Raw genomic sequence first — 16,725 nt, 5'->3', positions numbered from 1 at the left:
ATAACAAGATTTCATTCTTTATTATGGTAGAATACTACTGATGTATAGATTGATGATGCCTCAAGCCTGTGTTTGCCTCAGCTCTATTAAGTGGTTGGAGCATTGCCTATTCCAAATGGGAAATGTCTCAAAAGGGATATTCTGGCAGTGTGGGAGGCTAGCTAGAATTCATGCCCAGGAGATGTATGGAACATACCTCCTACAGTGTGGTCCTGCTGAACAGATGCCATTCTGATTTGGCATTTCCTTTGGTCAAGTTATGTTCCTTGTCAAGAGCTGTCTCCCTGTTTGGCTCTGGCTGTCCTCAGAGATATTTTTTCCCTTAAGGCACTCATGATGCTTTCTGTGGGTTGAGGCAGGAACTGGCCTCTTATCATGGAATTTAAGATGTTGGGGAAGTTGGTTGTTCACCCTGATCTTACTTTTTCCATTGTAGAAATCATGAGCCTGGGAGGTTTTCTGCACCTGTGGTGATGGTAAGATTGTGGGGAGGGGAATCGTGGCTATGGAAGTCTGATTTTCTTACTCTATGCTTAGAGTTTTTTCACTTCTCTGTGGCTGCAGCAACTGTCTCATCCTTATATTTGAGTTCTGGGCTATTGCTGATGATAACCTTGATGCTATATATTTGTTTTTGTGTATCTCAGGGTTCGGGGGGAACACTGCACCAGTTTGCTTCTATGCCACCATTTTTTTTTTTTTTGGGACAGAGACTCACTCTGTTGCCCAGGCTGGAGTGCAGTGGTGCAATCTTGGCTCACTGCAACCTCCGCCCCCTGGGTTCAAGCAATTCTCCTGCCTCAGCTTCCCAAGTCGCTGGGATTACAGGTACGTGCCATCACACCTGGCTAACTTTTGTATTTTTAGTAGAGATGGGGTTTTGGCATTTTGATCAGGCTGGTCTCAAACTCCTGCCCTCAGGTGATCCATTTACCTCTGCCTACCAAGGTGCTGGGATTACAGGCATGAGCCACTGCTCCCAGCCTATGCCACCATTTTGAAACCAAAAATCTTTCTACCTTTATGAGGTAGGCATTTATTGCTATAAACTTTTCTCTTAGTACTGCTTTTGCTGTATTTCATGGGTTTTAGTATGTTGTGCTTCTATTTCTGTTTCAAGAAATTTTTGGATTTCCTTCTTAATTTCTTCCATGACCCCATTGGTCACTCAGGTGCCTGTTGTTTAATTTCCCTGTATTTGTACAATTTCCAAAGTTTCTCTTGTGATTGATTTCTAGTTTTAGTCCACTGTGGTCTAAAAAGATACTTGACATGATTTACGTTTAAAAACTTTGTTGAGACTTGTTTTGTGGTCTAACGTATGGTCTATCCTGGAGAATGCTCCATGTGCTGATGAGAAGAGCATGTATTCTGCAGTGGTTGAATGAAATATTCTGTATACGTCTATTAGGTCAAATTGTTCCATAGTATAGTTTATGTCCAAGCCTTCTTTGCTGATTTTCTGTCTACAGGATCTGTCCAATGCTGAGTGTGAGGTGTTGAAGTCCTCAACTATTGTTATAATGGAATTTATCTCTTGTTATGTCTAACAATATTTGCTTTATGTATCTGGGTGTGTTGGATACATATATATTTACAACTGTTATATATTCTTGTTGAATTGATCTTTTAATCATTATATAATCACTGTTTTTGGTCTTTTTCTTACTTAAAATTCAGCTTGTTTTCTATAAGTATAGCTAGTCCTGCTTGATTTTGGCTTTTGTTTGCTTAAAATACCTTTTTCCATCTCTTCACATTTAGTCTACGTGTGTCTTTACAGGTGAGGTGAATTTCTTATAGGCAACATGTAGCTGAGTTAAAAAAAAATTTAGCCACTCATTGGAGAGCTTAGACCATTTACATTCAATGTTATTACTGATAAGTAAGAACTTGTTATTGCCGTTCTACAGTTTGTTTGTGATGGCATCAGCAGAGCAGGCGCTTGAGACAGAAAAATGCCACCCACTAAGTGTGGGTCTACAGGGGTTGACCTTGGAGATAAATGTATTTTCAGGCTATAGTTTTTAATCGAGGAATTTAAACCATTTACATTCAAGGTTGTTATTCATAGCTGAGGACTTACTCCTTTCATTTTGGTAATTGTTTTCTGGTTGTTTTATATATCATGTGTTCTTTCTTTCCTCTCTTATTGTTTATCTTCACAGCTTGCAGTTTGGTGATTTCTGTAGTGATAACATTTGATTCCTTTCTCTTTCCCATTTGTGTATCTGTGTTAGTAGTGAGTTTTAACTTTCATGTGTTCTCATTCTGGTAAACATCATCTTTTTGCTTCTAGATATAGGACTCTTAAACATTTCTTCTTGGGCTTGTCTAGTGTTGATGAGTTCCCTCAGTTTTTGCTTGCCTGGGAAAAACTTATTTCTCTTTCTTTTTTGAAGAATAACTTTGTTGGCTGTGTATTGTTGACAGGCATTTTTTTTCATTTTCACTTTGAATCCCATTATCTCCTAACCCATAAGGTTTCTTTTGGGAAATCCACTGTTAATCTGATGGAAGTTCACTTATATGTGACTTTATGCTTTTCTTTTGCTGTTTTTAGAATTCTCTTTTTGTCTTTGACTTTTGACTTTAGACTATAATGTATCTGAGAGAGGACTTTTTTGGGTAGAACCTATTTGGGGATCTTTGAGCTTCCTGTATCTGTCTGACCATATCTCTCACAAGATTTGAGACATTTTCAACTAGCATTTCGTTAAATAGGTTTTTAATGCCTTTTCTGTCTCCTTTCCTTCCGTATCATCCAATATTGCAAATCGTTCACTTAATGGTGTCTCTATGCCACATAGACTTTCTTCATTAGTTTTTCCTTTTTTGACTGGGTTATTTTAAGAGACCTGTTTTCAGGTTTAGAAATTATTTCTTCTGCATGATCTAGTCTACTGTTGAAGCTCTCAATAATGTTTTTAATTTTATTAATTGAATTCTTCAGTTGCAAGATTTAACCATGGTTTCTTTATATCTATGTCTTCACTGACTTTCTTATTCAGATCATAATTTTTTTCTTATTTCATTGAATTATCTATCTGTGTTCCCTTTTATTTTGTTGGGTTTCCCTAAGACCATTATTTAAATTCTTTGTCAAGCATTTCATAGAGGTCCTTTTTTTTGGGATTTGTTACTGAAGATTTATTGTGTTCTTGTAGAGGTGTACTTGCTTTTTTCATGTGTCTCGTGCCCCTATGTTTGTACCTGTACATTTGTTGAAACAAGCACTTCTTCCAATTTTATGGAGCCACTTTTGTAGGGAAAGAATTTTTCCTGTAGATATGACCTATATTGTTGATTAGGTAGGGTGTTTTGGCTTTCGTTCTGGGATGGTACTGTTGTGTAGTCTCTGTATGATTTCTTTAGCTGTAATCAATGTTAGCAGCATCTGTGAGTACTTCAGTGGCCTAGGGTGTGGTGTGTTGTAGAGGCTGTGGTGTGGCTTTGCTAGGGATGGAGATGCTTGGCAGGCTGGTCCTTGGACCTCGGGTGACACATGCAGGGATGAGGGGATCCCACCACTGGAAGTGGGGCATAGATTGCCAGTGGTTATGGTAGAAGGCCATGAGTAGGTGGCTGTCAGGCTCTGGGGAGCATGCACTTTGGGTCTCAGGAAGTGAGTTTGGCTCGGCATAAATTTCCTCTTGGGTATAATGAGGTCACCTAGACTCCACGCAGCTCCTCCTACTGGGCTTGTGCCCTGTAAGGGCTGTGGTCTCCTGTCGTTAAGTTTGCAGGTGTCTATGGTGTGCATATGGACTGCTAGGGAATTTCCCACTTACCTTTTTCCTATAATGGGAAGTCTCTCTTGGCTCCATGAGGATCCTGGCTGACTGCTTTGCTTTCCTTTCTATGCTGCCCTCCTGAGTTTTTGCATCTCAGAAGGTCTTTGCCACTTGCTTGCTGAATTCCAGTGTTCCTCCTTAGACACTCTATGTGAGATGTGGTTATCTGTTTGTTGTTTTGGTCCTTCTTTGTGGTGGAGATGAGTGTTGGTTGCCTTTAGTCAGCCATCTTGATGATGTTTCCTACTTAGTTAAATTTTTGTGTCCTCTTCAAAGAGGGACACAGCATCTATTTGGGCCATCAAAAGACTCTCCCACTTTGCTGTCCTATCCCATCCAGAGAGCCTGTGCTCATTTCCTGGCTCCTACTGGGTGGTGTTTTCAATGCAGCTTCCTGAAACCTTCCAGCTGGAGAATGTAGATCCTCTCAGGGAGCCAACACATCACATTTTTAAATTTAATCATCTTCCCTTTTTGGGCCTTTGGCCCTTATAACATGAGAGAATTTTTCACTGGATTTTGAAATTCTTTTTTTTAAGGAAGCAGACAGTAGTTACAGTGTTTATGACAACAAAACACATTTGGAACCTTCTCTGCCCTTGCTAGAGTCTGAATAGCACATCAGTCTTGTTTATATCCAGTTCTGTCCCACTGGATGAAAATTAGGGGCAGTTTCTTGCTGAACTCTGAGCTGGGTCTCAGAAGTTCCCTTAGGAAGATTAAGAAACCAGCTCAGTCCCACTCCACTCTCAGGAATCTGCTGTTGGGTTTGAGGCTTTCTTCACCACTGTTGACTCCCTGTTCTGTGCTGGTGGCCTGGCTCAGAGCTCCATTACTTGTTCTTGCTTCTGGGAACAAAGATTCAGGCAGCCCTGAGGATTCTGATAAAGTCTCATATTTTTCAGAGATTCTTGGCAACAAATTCTTCTCATTAGGACTTGATTCATGAGCTTCTAGACCTCCAAGCTGTGTTCTATCACCTTTGGTAGATAGCCCACTGTAAATGTTTTCCCAATCTGAGCGGACAGGATGAATGTATCCCTTTTTTTTTATAAATACGAAGTTTAAAATTCAACATACCAATCCCAGCAATTTACCATTTGCCACATATTGTCTTTGTAGCAGTGACTTAGTTTGTATGTGAAGGGAATCTCTTTGTTTTAAAGGAAGATCATTTTGTTTTAAAAATTGATATTTAATCAATTTAACATCCCCATTTTGTAAAATGTTTGATAGACTACAGAATATTTTATTTTGAGCAGTATGTTTATTTATAACTTATAAATACATATACATTTGTAACATAGGTACATATACATATATATTAAAAAACTTCTACTAGTAGGATCCATGATCAATATATTCCCTTTCCCAACATCTTGTTTTGAAAATATTCAATTGTTTTGAAAAATTTCTTATCTGTAGAAAATGGCAGGAATAGTGTAATGGATACTCTTTTACCCTTCACATAGATTGTTAATATTTTACTGATTACTATATTTTGCCTGGAGAGAGAGAGAGAGATGTTTTATTTTTTCCAAAGCCTGTGAAAATAAATAGGAAACATCATGACACTTCACCCCCAAATATTTTCCTACATATCACTTATGAACAGGGCGTTCTTCGACATGACCACAATACAATCGGCACATGCTGACATTAACATGGAGACGATACCCTGATATATTGGCATCTGCTATGAAGTTTATAATCCAATAAGGGTTTTGATAACTTGGGATCCATAAATGGTCTGCAAGGTCTGCCCCTGTAGACCTGCACTTAAAGGGTGACATTGCCCTGTCTCAGGTGCCTGCTCTACTGGTGACATTTTTCATTGGCTCCATTGCTCACTTAGAATTTTTTTCCCCAGCTGTTGACATTTTATTTTCTGCATATCTCTGAAGCTGCAGCAGTTGTTCTTATGCCTTTTTGATTATAAGTTTCATAGAAGCTGTCAGTTTCCAAAGGATTTCATCTCCTTTGGATGGAACCAGGTCAATAGCTACAAACCTATCTGAGAATGTCTGCCATCGATCTCCTCTCTGTCTAGAAGGGTATCTTAGTCTATTAAGGGTACTATAACAAAATACCACAAACAGTGTGGCTTATAAACAACAAAAATTTCTTACAGTTCTAGAGGCTGGGAAGTGAAAAATCAAGGTGCCAGCAGATTTGATGTCTGATGAGAGCATGTTTCCTTGTTCATAGATGATGCCTTCTGGCTGTGTTTTCACATGGTGGAAGGGGTGAGGCAGCTCTCTGGGGCTTCTTCTATAAGAGCACTAATCCCATTCATGATGGCTCTGCCTTCATAATCTAATCACTGTCCAGAGGTCCCATTTCTTAATATCATTACTGTGGGGGTTAGAATTTCAACATATGAATTTAGGAGGACACAAACATTCAGATGATAGTAAAATAAACTTTGTGTCTTAATAAGTTGTATGGGTTATAGTAGGTAAAAACTGGTTTCTAGTTTATGAGTTCAGCAGGTATTTGACACAGGATTCCTCAATTTAGTGAAGTCACACAAAATGGTATAAATCTGATTTTTTTATCTGGACATCTATATCCCAAGCAGTCACATCTCCTCTAGATCATGTCCTAATCTTACAACAGTTGCTCTCATTCCTCAGACTTTCCAGTGGGATAGTGAGAGCCTTCAGAGTGTAGAACAGGCTTACTTGTGCCATGATTCAGATACTCAGCCACAATAAAGATGTACTCTAAGCCCAACCGTAGGGAGAGATTTCAATCTTTGATTGTAGTCTCCAAATGTTATCAGTGTAAGTCACAGTCATCTAAAGCCCTTCAGCAATACAAAATCAGGAGTTCAGCAACTAAATGGGAGTTGCCAGTTTTATTATCATCAGTAAAAAAATACAGAGATTTCATTCATCAGAGGCAGTAACATTCTCATCCCTCTTTCTGTCTTATTCACTGCTGCACAACACCAATGCTGTCTCACAGTTCCCTCTGGCGTGATTCTAGGTTTCTTCAAGAAGGCTTTCCTGCAGCCTAGTTAGCATAGACTTTCTCCTCTCCTCTCCTCCCCTCCCCTCCCCTCCCCTCCCCTCCCCTCCGATCTTCTCCCCTCCCGTTCTCTTTTTATTGATGGAGCCTGGCTCTCTCGACCAGGCTGGAGTGTAGTGGTGCAATCTTGGCTCACTGCAACCTCCTCCTCCCAGGTTCAAGCAATTCTCCTGCCTCAGCCTCCTGGGTAGCTGGGATTACAGGCATGTGCCACCATGCCTGGCTAATTTTTGTATTTTTGGTAGAGATGGGATTTCACCATGCTGGCCAGGCTGGTCTTGAACTCCTGGCCTTGTGATCCACCCTTCTCAGCCTCCCAAAGTTCTGGGATTACAGGAGTGAGCCACCGTACCCTGCCAGACTTCTTCATCTTTCTCCCCACTTGTTTCTCAACTCTTTACCATGTAGATCAATTTAGCCTCCCGGGCTTGCTTTCTTCCTGACAATCTCCGCATTTACCCAAATTCTACCCTAGAAGCAATCAGGTAAAAGCAGATGCATCAAGAAAATACCCTTTCTTCTTAGGAAAGAACGGACAGGCTGAGTGCGGTGGCTCACGCCTGTAATCCCAGCACTTTGTGAGGCCGAGACGGGTGAATCACAAGGTCAGGAGTTCAAGACCAGCCTGGCCAAGTTGGTGAAACCCCATCTCTACTAAAAATACGAAAATTAGTTGGGCATGTTAGCATGTACCTATAATCACAGCTACTCAGGAGGCTGAGGCAGAGAACTGCTTAAACCGGGAGGCAGAGGTTGCAGTGAGCTGAGATCGAGCCACTGCACTCCAGCCTGGGAGACAGAGCAAGACTCCATCTCAAAAAAAAACAAAAAAAAAAAAAACAAAAAAACCAAAGGAAAGAAGGGATGGGAGGGAAGGGAGAATACAGCAAATACTTATTATTCGGTATGTGTTATTCTGTTACTTTCTTATGTATTTTTTTAAAATGATTTAACCACAAAACCAAAACACAAAATAATGCTTTTTCTTTGAAAATATACTTGAACACTTTATCTCAATTGTCAGGAAGCTCAGAACTAAATTCAGAGCTATACTGGTCATTGTGTATGTTAATTTATTTCAAGGTAATTAATTTTGATACTTTTCAAGAGATTGTAAATGTACTTTCAAATAACAGCTTTATCAAGATATAGTTGATATACCATACAATTTACTTTTTAATAGTGTACGATTTAGGCTGGATGCAGTGGCTTATGCCTATATTCTCAGCAGCTTTGGAGGCTGAAGTGAGAGGATCACTTGAGTCCAGGAGTTCAAGACCAGCCTGGCCAGCATGGCAAAACCACGTCTCTACAAAAAATACAAAAATTAGCTGGGCATTGTGGTGCACACCTGTAATCCCAGCTACTGGGGAAGCCTTGGCACAAGAATTGCTTGAAAGCAGAAAGCAGAGTTTGCCATGAGCTGACATCATGCCACTGCACTCCAGTCTGGGTGACAGAGCAAGACCTAGTCTCGAAAAAAAGTGTAAAATTTCATGATTTTTAGTATATGCACATACAGGAAAGGCACCACTATCATATTTCAGAACATTTTCATCACCTCTAAGAGAAACCCTGTACCCATAACTGGTGGCTCTGCATTCTGCTCTCCCATTAGCCGTTGGCCTTTTCTGGATCTTTCATATAAATGGGATAATAGAATATGTGTTTTTTTTTTTTTTTTTGCAATTGGCTTCTTTCGTTAGCATGATGTTTTCAAGGTTCACCCATGTGGTAGAATGTCACAGTGCTCTATTCTTTTTTACTGATGAATTATATTCCATCGTATAGCTATACCACATTTCGTTTTTCCATTCATCAGCTGATGGCATTTAGGTTGTTTCTACTTTTTGGTGATTATGAATAATGCTCCAATGAACATTTGTGTACAATTTTTGTGTGGGCATAAGTTTTCAATTCTCTTGCCCATATGCCTAGGAATGGAATTGCTGGGTCATATGGCAGTTCTATATTTAATATTTTTGAAACTGGCAAGCTCTTTTCCACAGCAGCCACAACATTTTACATTCCCATCAGTGGTGTATGAGAGTTCTAGTTTCCTCACATCCTTGCTGACAGTTGTTATTGTCTGTCTTTTTTATTTTAGCCATCCTGGTAGATACTAAATGGTAGTTCATTTGTATTATATTTAATGATTAGTCAAAACAATTTATGTTTGTATAAAGTTGCTTCAAATCCTTTTTTTTATTGTGGTAAAATAAAAATAACATAATATGTATCATTTTAACCATTATTAAGTGTGCGATTCAGTGGTGTTAAGTATATTCACAATGTTGTACAACCATGATCACTATCCACTTCCAGAATTTTTCCATCATCTCAAACGGAAACTTTGTGCCCATCAGACAATAACTCTCATTTCTCTTCTTCCCCAGCCCCTGGTGACTTCTACTTTACATACAATTTCTATGAATTAGCCTATTCTATGTACTTCATATAAGTGGAATTAGTCCTTTTGTGTCTGGCTTATTTCATTTAGCATGTTTTCAAGGCTCATCCATGTTGTAGTTGAAGTATGTGTCAGAATTTCATTCACCTTTTTTTTTTTTTTTTTTTTGATATGGAGTCTTGCTCTGTGGTCCAGGCTGTAATGCAATGGCATGATCTTGGCTCACTGCAACCTTCGTCTGCCAGGTTCAAGTGATTCTCCTGCCTCAGCCTCCCAAGTAGCTGGGACTATAGGTTCCTGCCACCATGCCTGGCTAATTTTTGTAATTTTCTTTTCTTTCCTTTTCTTCTTCTTCTTTTTTTTTTTTTTTTAAGTAAAGATGAGGTTCACCATGTTGCCCAGGCTGATATTGAGTTCCTGACCTCAGGTGATCCAGCCACCTCAGTCCCCCAAAGTGCTGGGATTACAGTCGTGAGCCACCATACTCAGCCTTAAATTCTTTTTGTAAGCAGCTCTGGCCTAATCTTAAATAATAAGCTAATACAGAGAATGTGCCTCACACTCCGGCATACCGTGTGTTTTGGCTTTAAGATCTTGGGACAGCTTCTCTGAAGAAGACATCACTCTGCCCCACAGTTGCAGCTGTTTACCTCCCAGACTCACTGGTAAAGTTAGAAGATGCTTCTAACAGAAAAAGCGCCCATCTATGTTTTCCTCACAGCAGTTGTGAAGACTTGCTGAGATGGATCTGAGGTGGGGTCCTCAAGGGATACAGGATTAGAAGAGGAGACATTTTGCTCTTCCTACTGTTAATATACCAGCAAAGTCCCGTTGGTTGGGACAGAAAGTTGAAGTTGCTTTTGCTTTTGGAGCTCATAGAGTGTGTGTGCACATATCAGCAGGATTAATTTAAAAATCTGACCCCAGAATCATGCTGTCTACAGTTTCGTCTCATTGATTTTTTTCAAGTCCAGGAACTCTAATATGTTTATATTATAACTGTCTTAAGACATGTTCGTGCAGTACATATGCTTAGCAAGATCTGTAACTGTTTGGGATGAATTCCATTCTTTATTCATAAAAAAGGTATGAAGCAAATTGACTTCTGATTTGTCATGTTTATAAAGTTTTCCTAAGTAAATACAACAGTAGTTATCAGCATTCTCTTGACTTCCTAGATTAAAACTTTGGAACAGACTAAAGCCATTGAAGATCTAAACAAATCCAGAGAACAGCTGGAGAAGATGAAGGAGAAAGCTGAGAAAAAGCTCATGTCTGTCAAGTCAGAACTGGATACCACAGAACATGAGGCTAAGGAGAATAAAGAAAGGGCCAGAAACGTGATAGAAGTGGTAACCAGTGAAATGAAGACACTGAAAAAATCTCTGGAAGAGGCAGAAAAGAGAGAAAAGCAGGTGGGTCTAAATCTGGTGATGAAACCAGATTTAGGAAGATTTTCTTCTTGTTTAGGAAATGACAGGACAATTCAAGAACTTGATATTAATAATTATTCATTTAAAAAAATGGACTGTTTTCATGAATTTGTGTTTCATCCTTTCACGAGGCACATGCTAATCTTCTCTAACGTTCCAATGTTAACACGTGCTCCCAAAGTGAGAACTATTCACATATTTATTCAAAAGCAATTAACAGAGCTTTCGTATCTTTTCAACATATCCACCTTCCCCTCCAGCATCTTTTTGACATTCAAGTAACCATTCTGATTCACCCCTCTAAGAAAAATTATTCACATTTTCATGGCACAAACTGCAGGAAAGGAAAAGACGTTCTTATTCAAGCAACGGAAGGGTTCTGGTGAAAAAACAGGTTCTGGTTCTCGGGAGGTTTTTTTAAGTTAAGTGATCGCCTCAGAAGTTTGCATCATTGCAGAGCTCTTAACGTTAACCAGGGCTCTGGCCTCAGGAGGGAAGCCTTATCTGCAGCAGAGATCAGTTGCAGGAAACAGCCCCAAGTCTCAAACAGTGGCACCCAGACTTGATGGCCAACCAGGCACAGATGTAAGCCATAAAAAAGTACTCATTTGCTTGCTGGCTACAAGGAGGAGCATTTTATCTAGTGAGTCCATCAGGAGGTCAGGCATAAAGAAACGTGTACCGGGCAGCTTGACCTCCATTGCTTTTTGGCTTTTGTCTCTTTCTCCTTTTGAAGCTCAAAAGGGCATAGAATGGACTCTGATCCTAGGATTTTTTCCCCCGCTTTGGCCGCCTCTGTTTTGGTTCATGTGTCAGGCCGAGGTGAGGAAAGCCAAATGACACAATGAACGTTCTCAGAAAGGAAACCGCTTCGGAATTGAGAGCTTTGGCCACACTGGAAAGGGTGGAAGTCTGAGAGAAACTTTGCTCTTTCATCAGGGAGACTAGGTTGGTGTCTTAGTCCTTTCGGGCTGCTATAACAAAGTACCATCTACTGGGTGGCTTATAAATAATAGAAATCTCTTTCTCACAGTTCTGGAGGCTGAGAAGTCCAAGATCAAGGTGTCTGGTGAGCACAGTTTCCTGGTTCAGAGCCGGCCCCTTCTCACTGTGTCCTCATGTGGTAGAAGGAGCAAAGTGGCTTTCTGGGGCCTCTTTTATAAAGGCGCTAATCTTATTCATGAGGGCTCCACCCTCATGATCTAATCACCCACCAAAGGCCCCACATCCTAATATCCTCACATGGGTCATTAGATTTCAACATAAGAATTTTGAGGGGTCATAAAATTCAAATCATAACATCTGGAGAAAATGTCACCATTCCCAAATTGGACCCTGCAAGAGAAGGAGGTTGCAGAGCCAATGAGCCTGGGGTGGGACTGTTTGGGTGGCATTCTCTTGGATGTTGGAGCAACCCTTTTCTAAAATGGAGGACTCCTTTAATGAGGTGTTGGCCAGATGCCCTGATTTATCTGATTTTGCATTAACCTAGAACCACAGAGACCAGCCTATGAGAATTTGAAGGGGTATGAGGCATATTTCAACCATTGTTCCCAGCCCCCCACTTTTCTTTCTTCAAGGGACAAATGGAAGTCCCAGAGCAGTCCCATGGAATGGCTTGTGAAGTGGCAATCTGTGTGATATGACTTGATAGTAATTTAGAAGCCCTCCTGTTTTCATTAGCATATAATTTTTTGCTATTTGTTCTTTTTTTTTTTTTAGTTTAAGAGGTTATCAGCCAGCTAAAAATCCCAAAGCATGTTTACCATCCTTTGACACAACCCCACCAACATTTGCTTAGTTCTTCCTAGTTTGCAGAGCACACACAGAGTCACCATTTCATTTGATCTGAATTTCAGAACAGCCTTCTGAGCTAGGTGTATGGCTAATCCCACCCTGGAGTTGGGAAAATGAAATCTTAGTGATGTCAGGGTTTCATTCATGGTTACTTATCTGAGATTCTTGACTCAATAGCCAATACCACATCAGCTGGCTTATCAGAAAAGTGGTTGTGAAATCTCTGAAGGTTGGAAATTGATGGGACTTATCTGGAATCTGGTATTTTATCAGTGAGAGAACTATGAAGAGGGTAGATAATTTCCCTACCTCATGCAAACCTGAGTTTTCTACAGGCTTTTTTTTGTCTGTTTGTTGCATTTGGCTCAGCAGTAGTTGATACGTTTTGTTTTCCCAGTTAATGAATTTCTGTTTGATATTACAGCTAGCAGACTTCAGGGAGGTGGTGTCCCAGATGCTAGGCTTGAACGTGACCAGCCTTGCTCTTCCTGACTATGAAATCATCAAGTGTCTTGAAAGACTGATTCATTCACATCGGCATCGGTTTGTTACCTGTGCCTACCTCAAAGACGTGACTACCAGGCAAGATAGGCAGCCACAAGGCCATTTACAGCTTCTTCATTGAACACTGTATCTCTTGAGAGAAATGGCCAAAAGACATGGGACACAATTCCCAAATTCACAAATTCGTCATGTCTCTGAGATTTGATTAGTTTGTGAATATTGTATGCTTTGATGATATAGTGATAATGCATCACTCACAAAAAGAATCTCAAAGGTGTTAGCCTTAGATAAACGTTCTGCATGAAAAACACCTATTATTTCATTTACCGGCATTTTAGGACCCAGAAGAATTCCACCAGATTACATGAGTTAGATTGGGAAATGAGAGTAGGGAATTAACATTGTGGGGTATCTATTTTAAGTCAGGGGCTTTACTAGCCAATTTTGTTCTCATAATAACCATGTAGAAAAGCTGTGACAAGTATTTTATTTTCCAACCTTTCTGGAGCTCAGACATGGAGTTACCTATCCAAGGTTGTAGTTGGGTACTGGTGAAACCAGGATGGACAACTCATTGGTCCTGCCTCAAACGCCGTTACTTTTCTGCTGCACAGACTCGGTTTCTCCTGAATCTCTAGGATGCTGGTAGGAATTGTTTGCACATTGAAAGGAAAATACCCCTGTCATCAAGAGTTAATGTCTGGTCTGGGCTGGGCATGTTGGGTTATGCCTGCAATCCCAGCAATTTGGGAGGCTGAGACAGGCATATCATTTGAGGTCAGGAGTTTGAGACCAGCCTGGCCAACATGGTGAGACCCCATCTCTACTAAAAGTACAATAATTAGCTGGGCATGGTGGCGTGCACCTGTAATCCCAGCTACTTGGGAGGCTGAGGCAGGAGAATTGCTTGAACCTGGGAGGTGGAGGTTGCAGGGAGCCAAGATTGTGCCACTGCATTCCAGCCTGGGTGACAGATTAAGACTACGTCTCAAAAAAAAAAAAAAGTTAACGTCCAAAAGTGGCAGATTTATAAGTGTAAGCTATATGATTTCTTCAAAAAGCAATCCACTTAATTCATTTGGATAAAATATGCATAGGTCTCAGGTCCCGCAAGAAACTTGCCTGTTGCAAATGTTGCTACGAGATTACAGCTGGTGGTAATTATTAATGTTTTAGCAAGGCTGATCTCAGTCCTTTAAAATGGAAAGCTTTAACATGAGCCCAACCCTATAAGATGAAGAAATCCTATACAGTCATTCACCAATACATCCAATGCACCCAGAGCAATGGTACCTTTTCAAGATCAGGATTTTATTATGAATTCATGTCACTTCTGTTTTCAATTTAAATTTCTATTTTAAAAATATTTTTCAGGGAATCCTATTTCTAACTTCACTGGGAAAAATGTGGTACTCTTTTGGACAATTTATCTTATTTCTAATATAAGATATATTTTATTGTCCTTAAAAGAAGCTCTAGCATGAAATTAAAGGAAAGGGAAAAAATAGATCTGGTGCACCCAAACATTAGGAGAAAATGAAAAATACACAACCAACCGTTTACGAGTCATCAAAAAGTCAAAGTCAGCCTGCCTAACTAATGTGGCAAAATCCTGTCTGTACAAAAAATACAAAAACAAGCCCAGTGTGATGGCACACACCTGTAATCCCAGCTACTCGGGAGGCTGAGACACGAGAATTGCTTGAACCCAGGAGAGGGAGGCTGCAGTGAACTAAGATCATGCCACTGCACTCCAGCCTGTGCAACAGATCGAGACACTGTCTCAAAGAAAAAAAAAAGTCAAAATCATAAACAAATTATTGGCTTCTTTCTTCCAGACTAAAAGAAATTAAATAGATGAAACAATCAATTGCAAGGGTCAAAAATAGATTGGATCTTGATTCTTGCAATACTTGTGAAAATTTGAATGAGGACTAAGTACTAGATTATATTAAAGTATTTTAAATTTTTTAATCTCCACAAACGCACTGATTGTTATACTTTAAATAAGTAAAAAGCCAAGAATCCACAGTGCTGCAGAAAATAAGTGATAAAATGGGAAAAAACAAATGGGAAAAAACAGTGAAGATCTTCTTTTAGGAAAACTATCAATAAACCCAGAATGAATGATGCGCACACACACAAAAAAAAGGAGTAAAGGAAATACCTAAGATAAACCAAATGAGTTTGACACCTACTGATTGGATGACAGACCACACAGAGGTAGAGTGACCCAGCTTTGCTTGCAGGGTGGGCATCCCTGCCTGGCTTTCTTCTTTCTGTGCAAGGGCAGTATGAGTAGCATTTTGCATATGTATGAACACACCTGCGCAGCCCTGGTTGAGGTCGCTAGGCTGGCCAGGGGCAGGAGAGAGAGTCTTGAATTTTCTCCAGAGGAGGCCTGCAGCTTCCCCCACCAACCCTTTTTCACATGCTCTAAAGATGTAGTAATGGCTGCTGTTTTGGATCCAAAATCCCCTTGAGTGGAGGAAGTGACTTCACTGGGTTTCTGGAGGCTCTTGGAATCTGGGTGGCTCTGCTCCGCCCTGAATCATGCACCCATAAATGTGCTCATGGGTGGGTGTGGGTGTATGAGAGTAGAGGCTGTTTTTTGTACATTTTCTTTGTTTTCTTGTTCTAAATATAATCTTTAATAAACTTGATTTAGTTTCTTGGGAAATTCATTTTCTACACCATTCAAAGATATTTTAAATATTTTAAAAACATTAAATATATATTTTTATTATTGATTTTGTATCATTAATTATGTATCAGGATTCATGTAAGAGACTAAAAATAATCCATAGTGGTTAGTACTGTACTTTCTGTTTATTAAATGAAATTATATTCCATTTATCCAAATATATGTTTATATAATATTTCCACTGTGTGACTCGTGTATATACAACGATCTTTAACATACACAGAAATATGAAAAATGTTTGAATATGATCTTTAGGGGCTTCTAGTGAAAAGGGCATATGATATGGGAAAAATAAATTCTGTACATGTATACATTCCATATACACATTAAGTGTTTGTCACTTGGACAAATTGAAAAATCTTTTAATAAAGCCATTTTCTTCCTTGTTAAAATGTCAATTGGTTGTTGAATTTTCCTTTGTGGCAATCATTGCAGAGTTGGCAGGCCAGCTTTGAATTTTTAGGTTACATTTTGTTCTTCTATAATATTCATGTATGTTTTATGTTGTCCAATAAAATGGACTAGGTTGATATGATTTTTACATAAGGCTTTAAAATATTTAATATTAACTCTTCTATCAAATTCACTTGAGTGATATTTGCTACTGTGGTTATTATTCTGGTCACTGTCTGAGACATCTAAATATACGCATAAACATATCTCAGAGAAAACAATTTAAACTTCACCCGTCTAAAATTTCCAGTTTACCTTATGGTCTATTTTACAGATGAACAGCAAGTGATTCACTGTCCAGGGGTGGCAGCTGAAGCTGTTAAAGAAGTCTACATGATTGATATTGTCATAATACTTAGGACTCAGAATTGGAGTATCATTTTCATTGGGGAAACATTTCATGTTTATGTTACCTTTGGCTTGGAATGTCTCAGCCAGTTGATGCAGTAGTGATTGTACCCACATTATTATACACTTAACTTAGCTTCTCATTAGCAAGTGGAGTCTGTATGCTTCTCTTTCCAGTGTGTGTTTTCATACCGTAGTCCTTTGCCTTTGTATAAAAACATGGTTCTTTCGAGGCTCCTGCTAGCGGAT

General features: G+C 39.5%; 1 protein-coding gene and 1 non-coding gene across 4 annotated transcripts in view; one reads left to right on the top strand and one right to left on the bottom strand.

Annotated features, from left to right (window-relative positions):
* CCDC170 (coiled-coil domain containing 170) overlaps positions 1 to 16,073 on the top strand; it is a 113,616-nt gene extending 97,543 nt beyond the window's left edge. For 2 of the 3 annotated variants that reach the window (XM_032258815.1, XM_032258816.1), the window contains exons 9-10: positions 10,416 to 10,652; positions 12,892 to 13,273. In XM_032258815.1, coding sequence (XP_032114706.1) covers positions 10,416 to 10,652; positions 12,892 to 13,092 — 438 coding nt within the window. In that variant the 3' untranslated portion in view covers positions 13,093 to 13,273. Of the gene's footprint in view, positions 1 to 10,415; positions 10,653 to 12,891 lie in introns of all 3 variants that reach the window. The other variant, XM_032258814.1, reaches the window with a different exon arrangement.
* On the bottom strand, positions 10,756 to 10,858 carry LOC116536949. Its single transcript, XR_004262897.1, has one exon. It is a non-coding gene; the product is annotated as a U6 spliceosomal RNA (small nuclear RNA).
* Positions 16,074 to 16,725: the final 652 nt, after the last annotated feature.

This window comes from Sapajus apella, unplaced genomic scaffold (genome assembly GCF_009761245.1).
Source record: "Sapajus apella isolate SASKATOON/1434 unplaced genomic scaffold, GSC_monkey_1.0 scaffold105, whole genome shotgun sequence".
Classification (NCBI taxonomy): domain Eukaryota; kingdom Metazoa; phylum Chordata; class Mammalia; order Primates; family Cebidae; genus Sapajus; species Sapajus apella.
The sequence above is the reverse complement of the archived record's forward strand: the minus strand, read 5'-3'. Positions and strand labels throughout refer to the sequence as shown.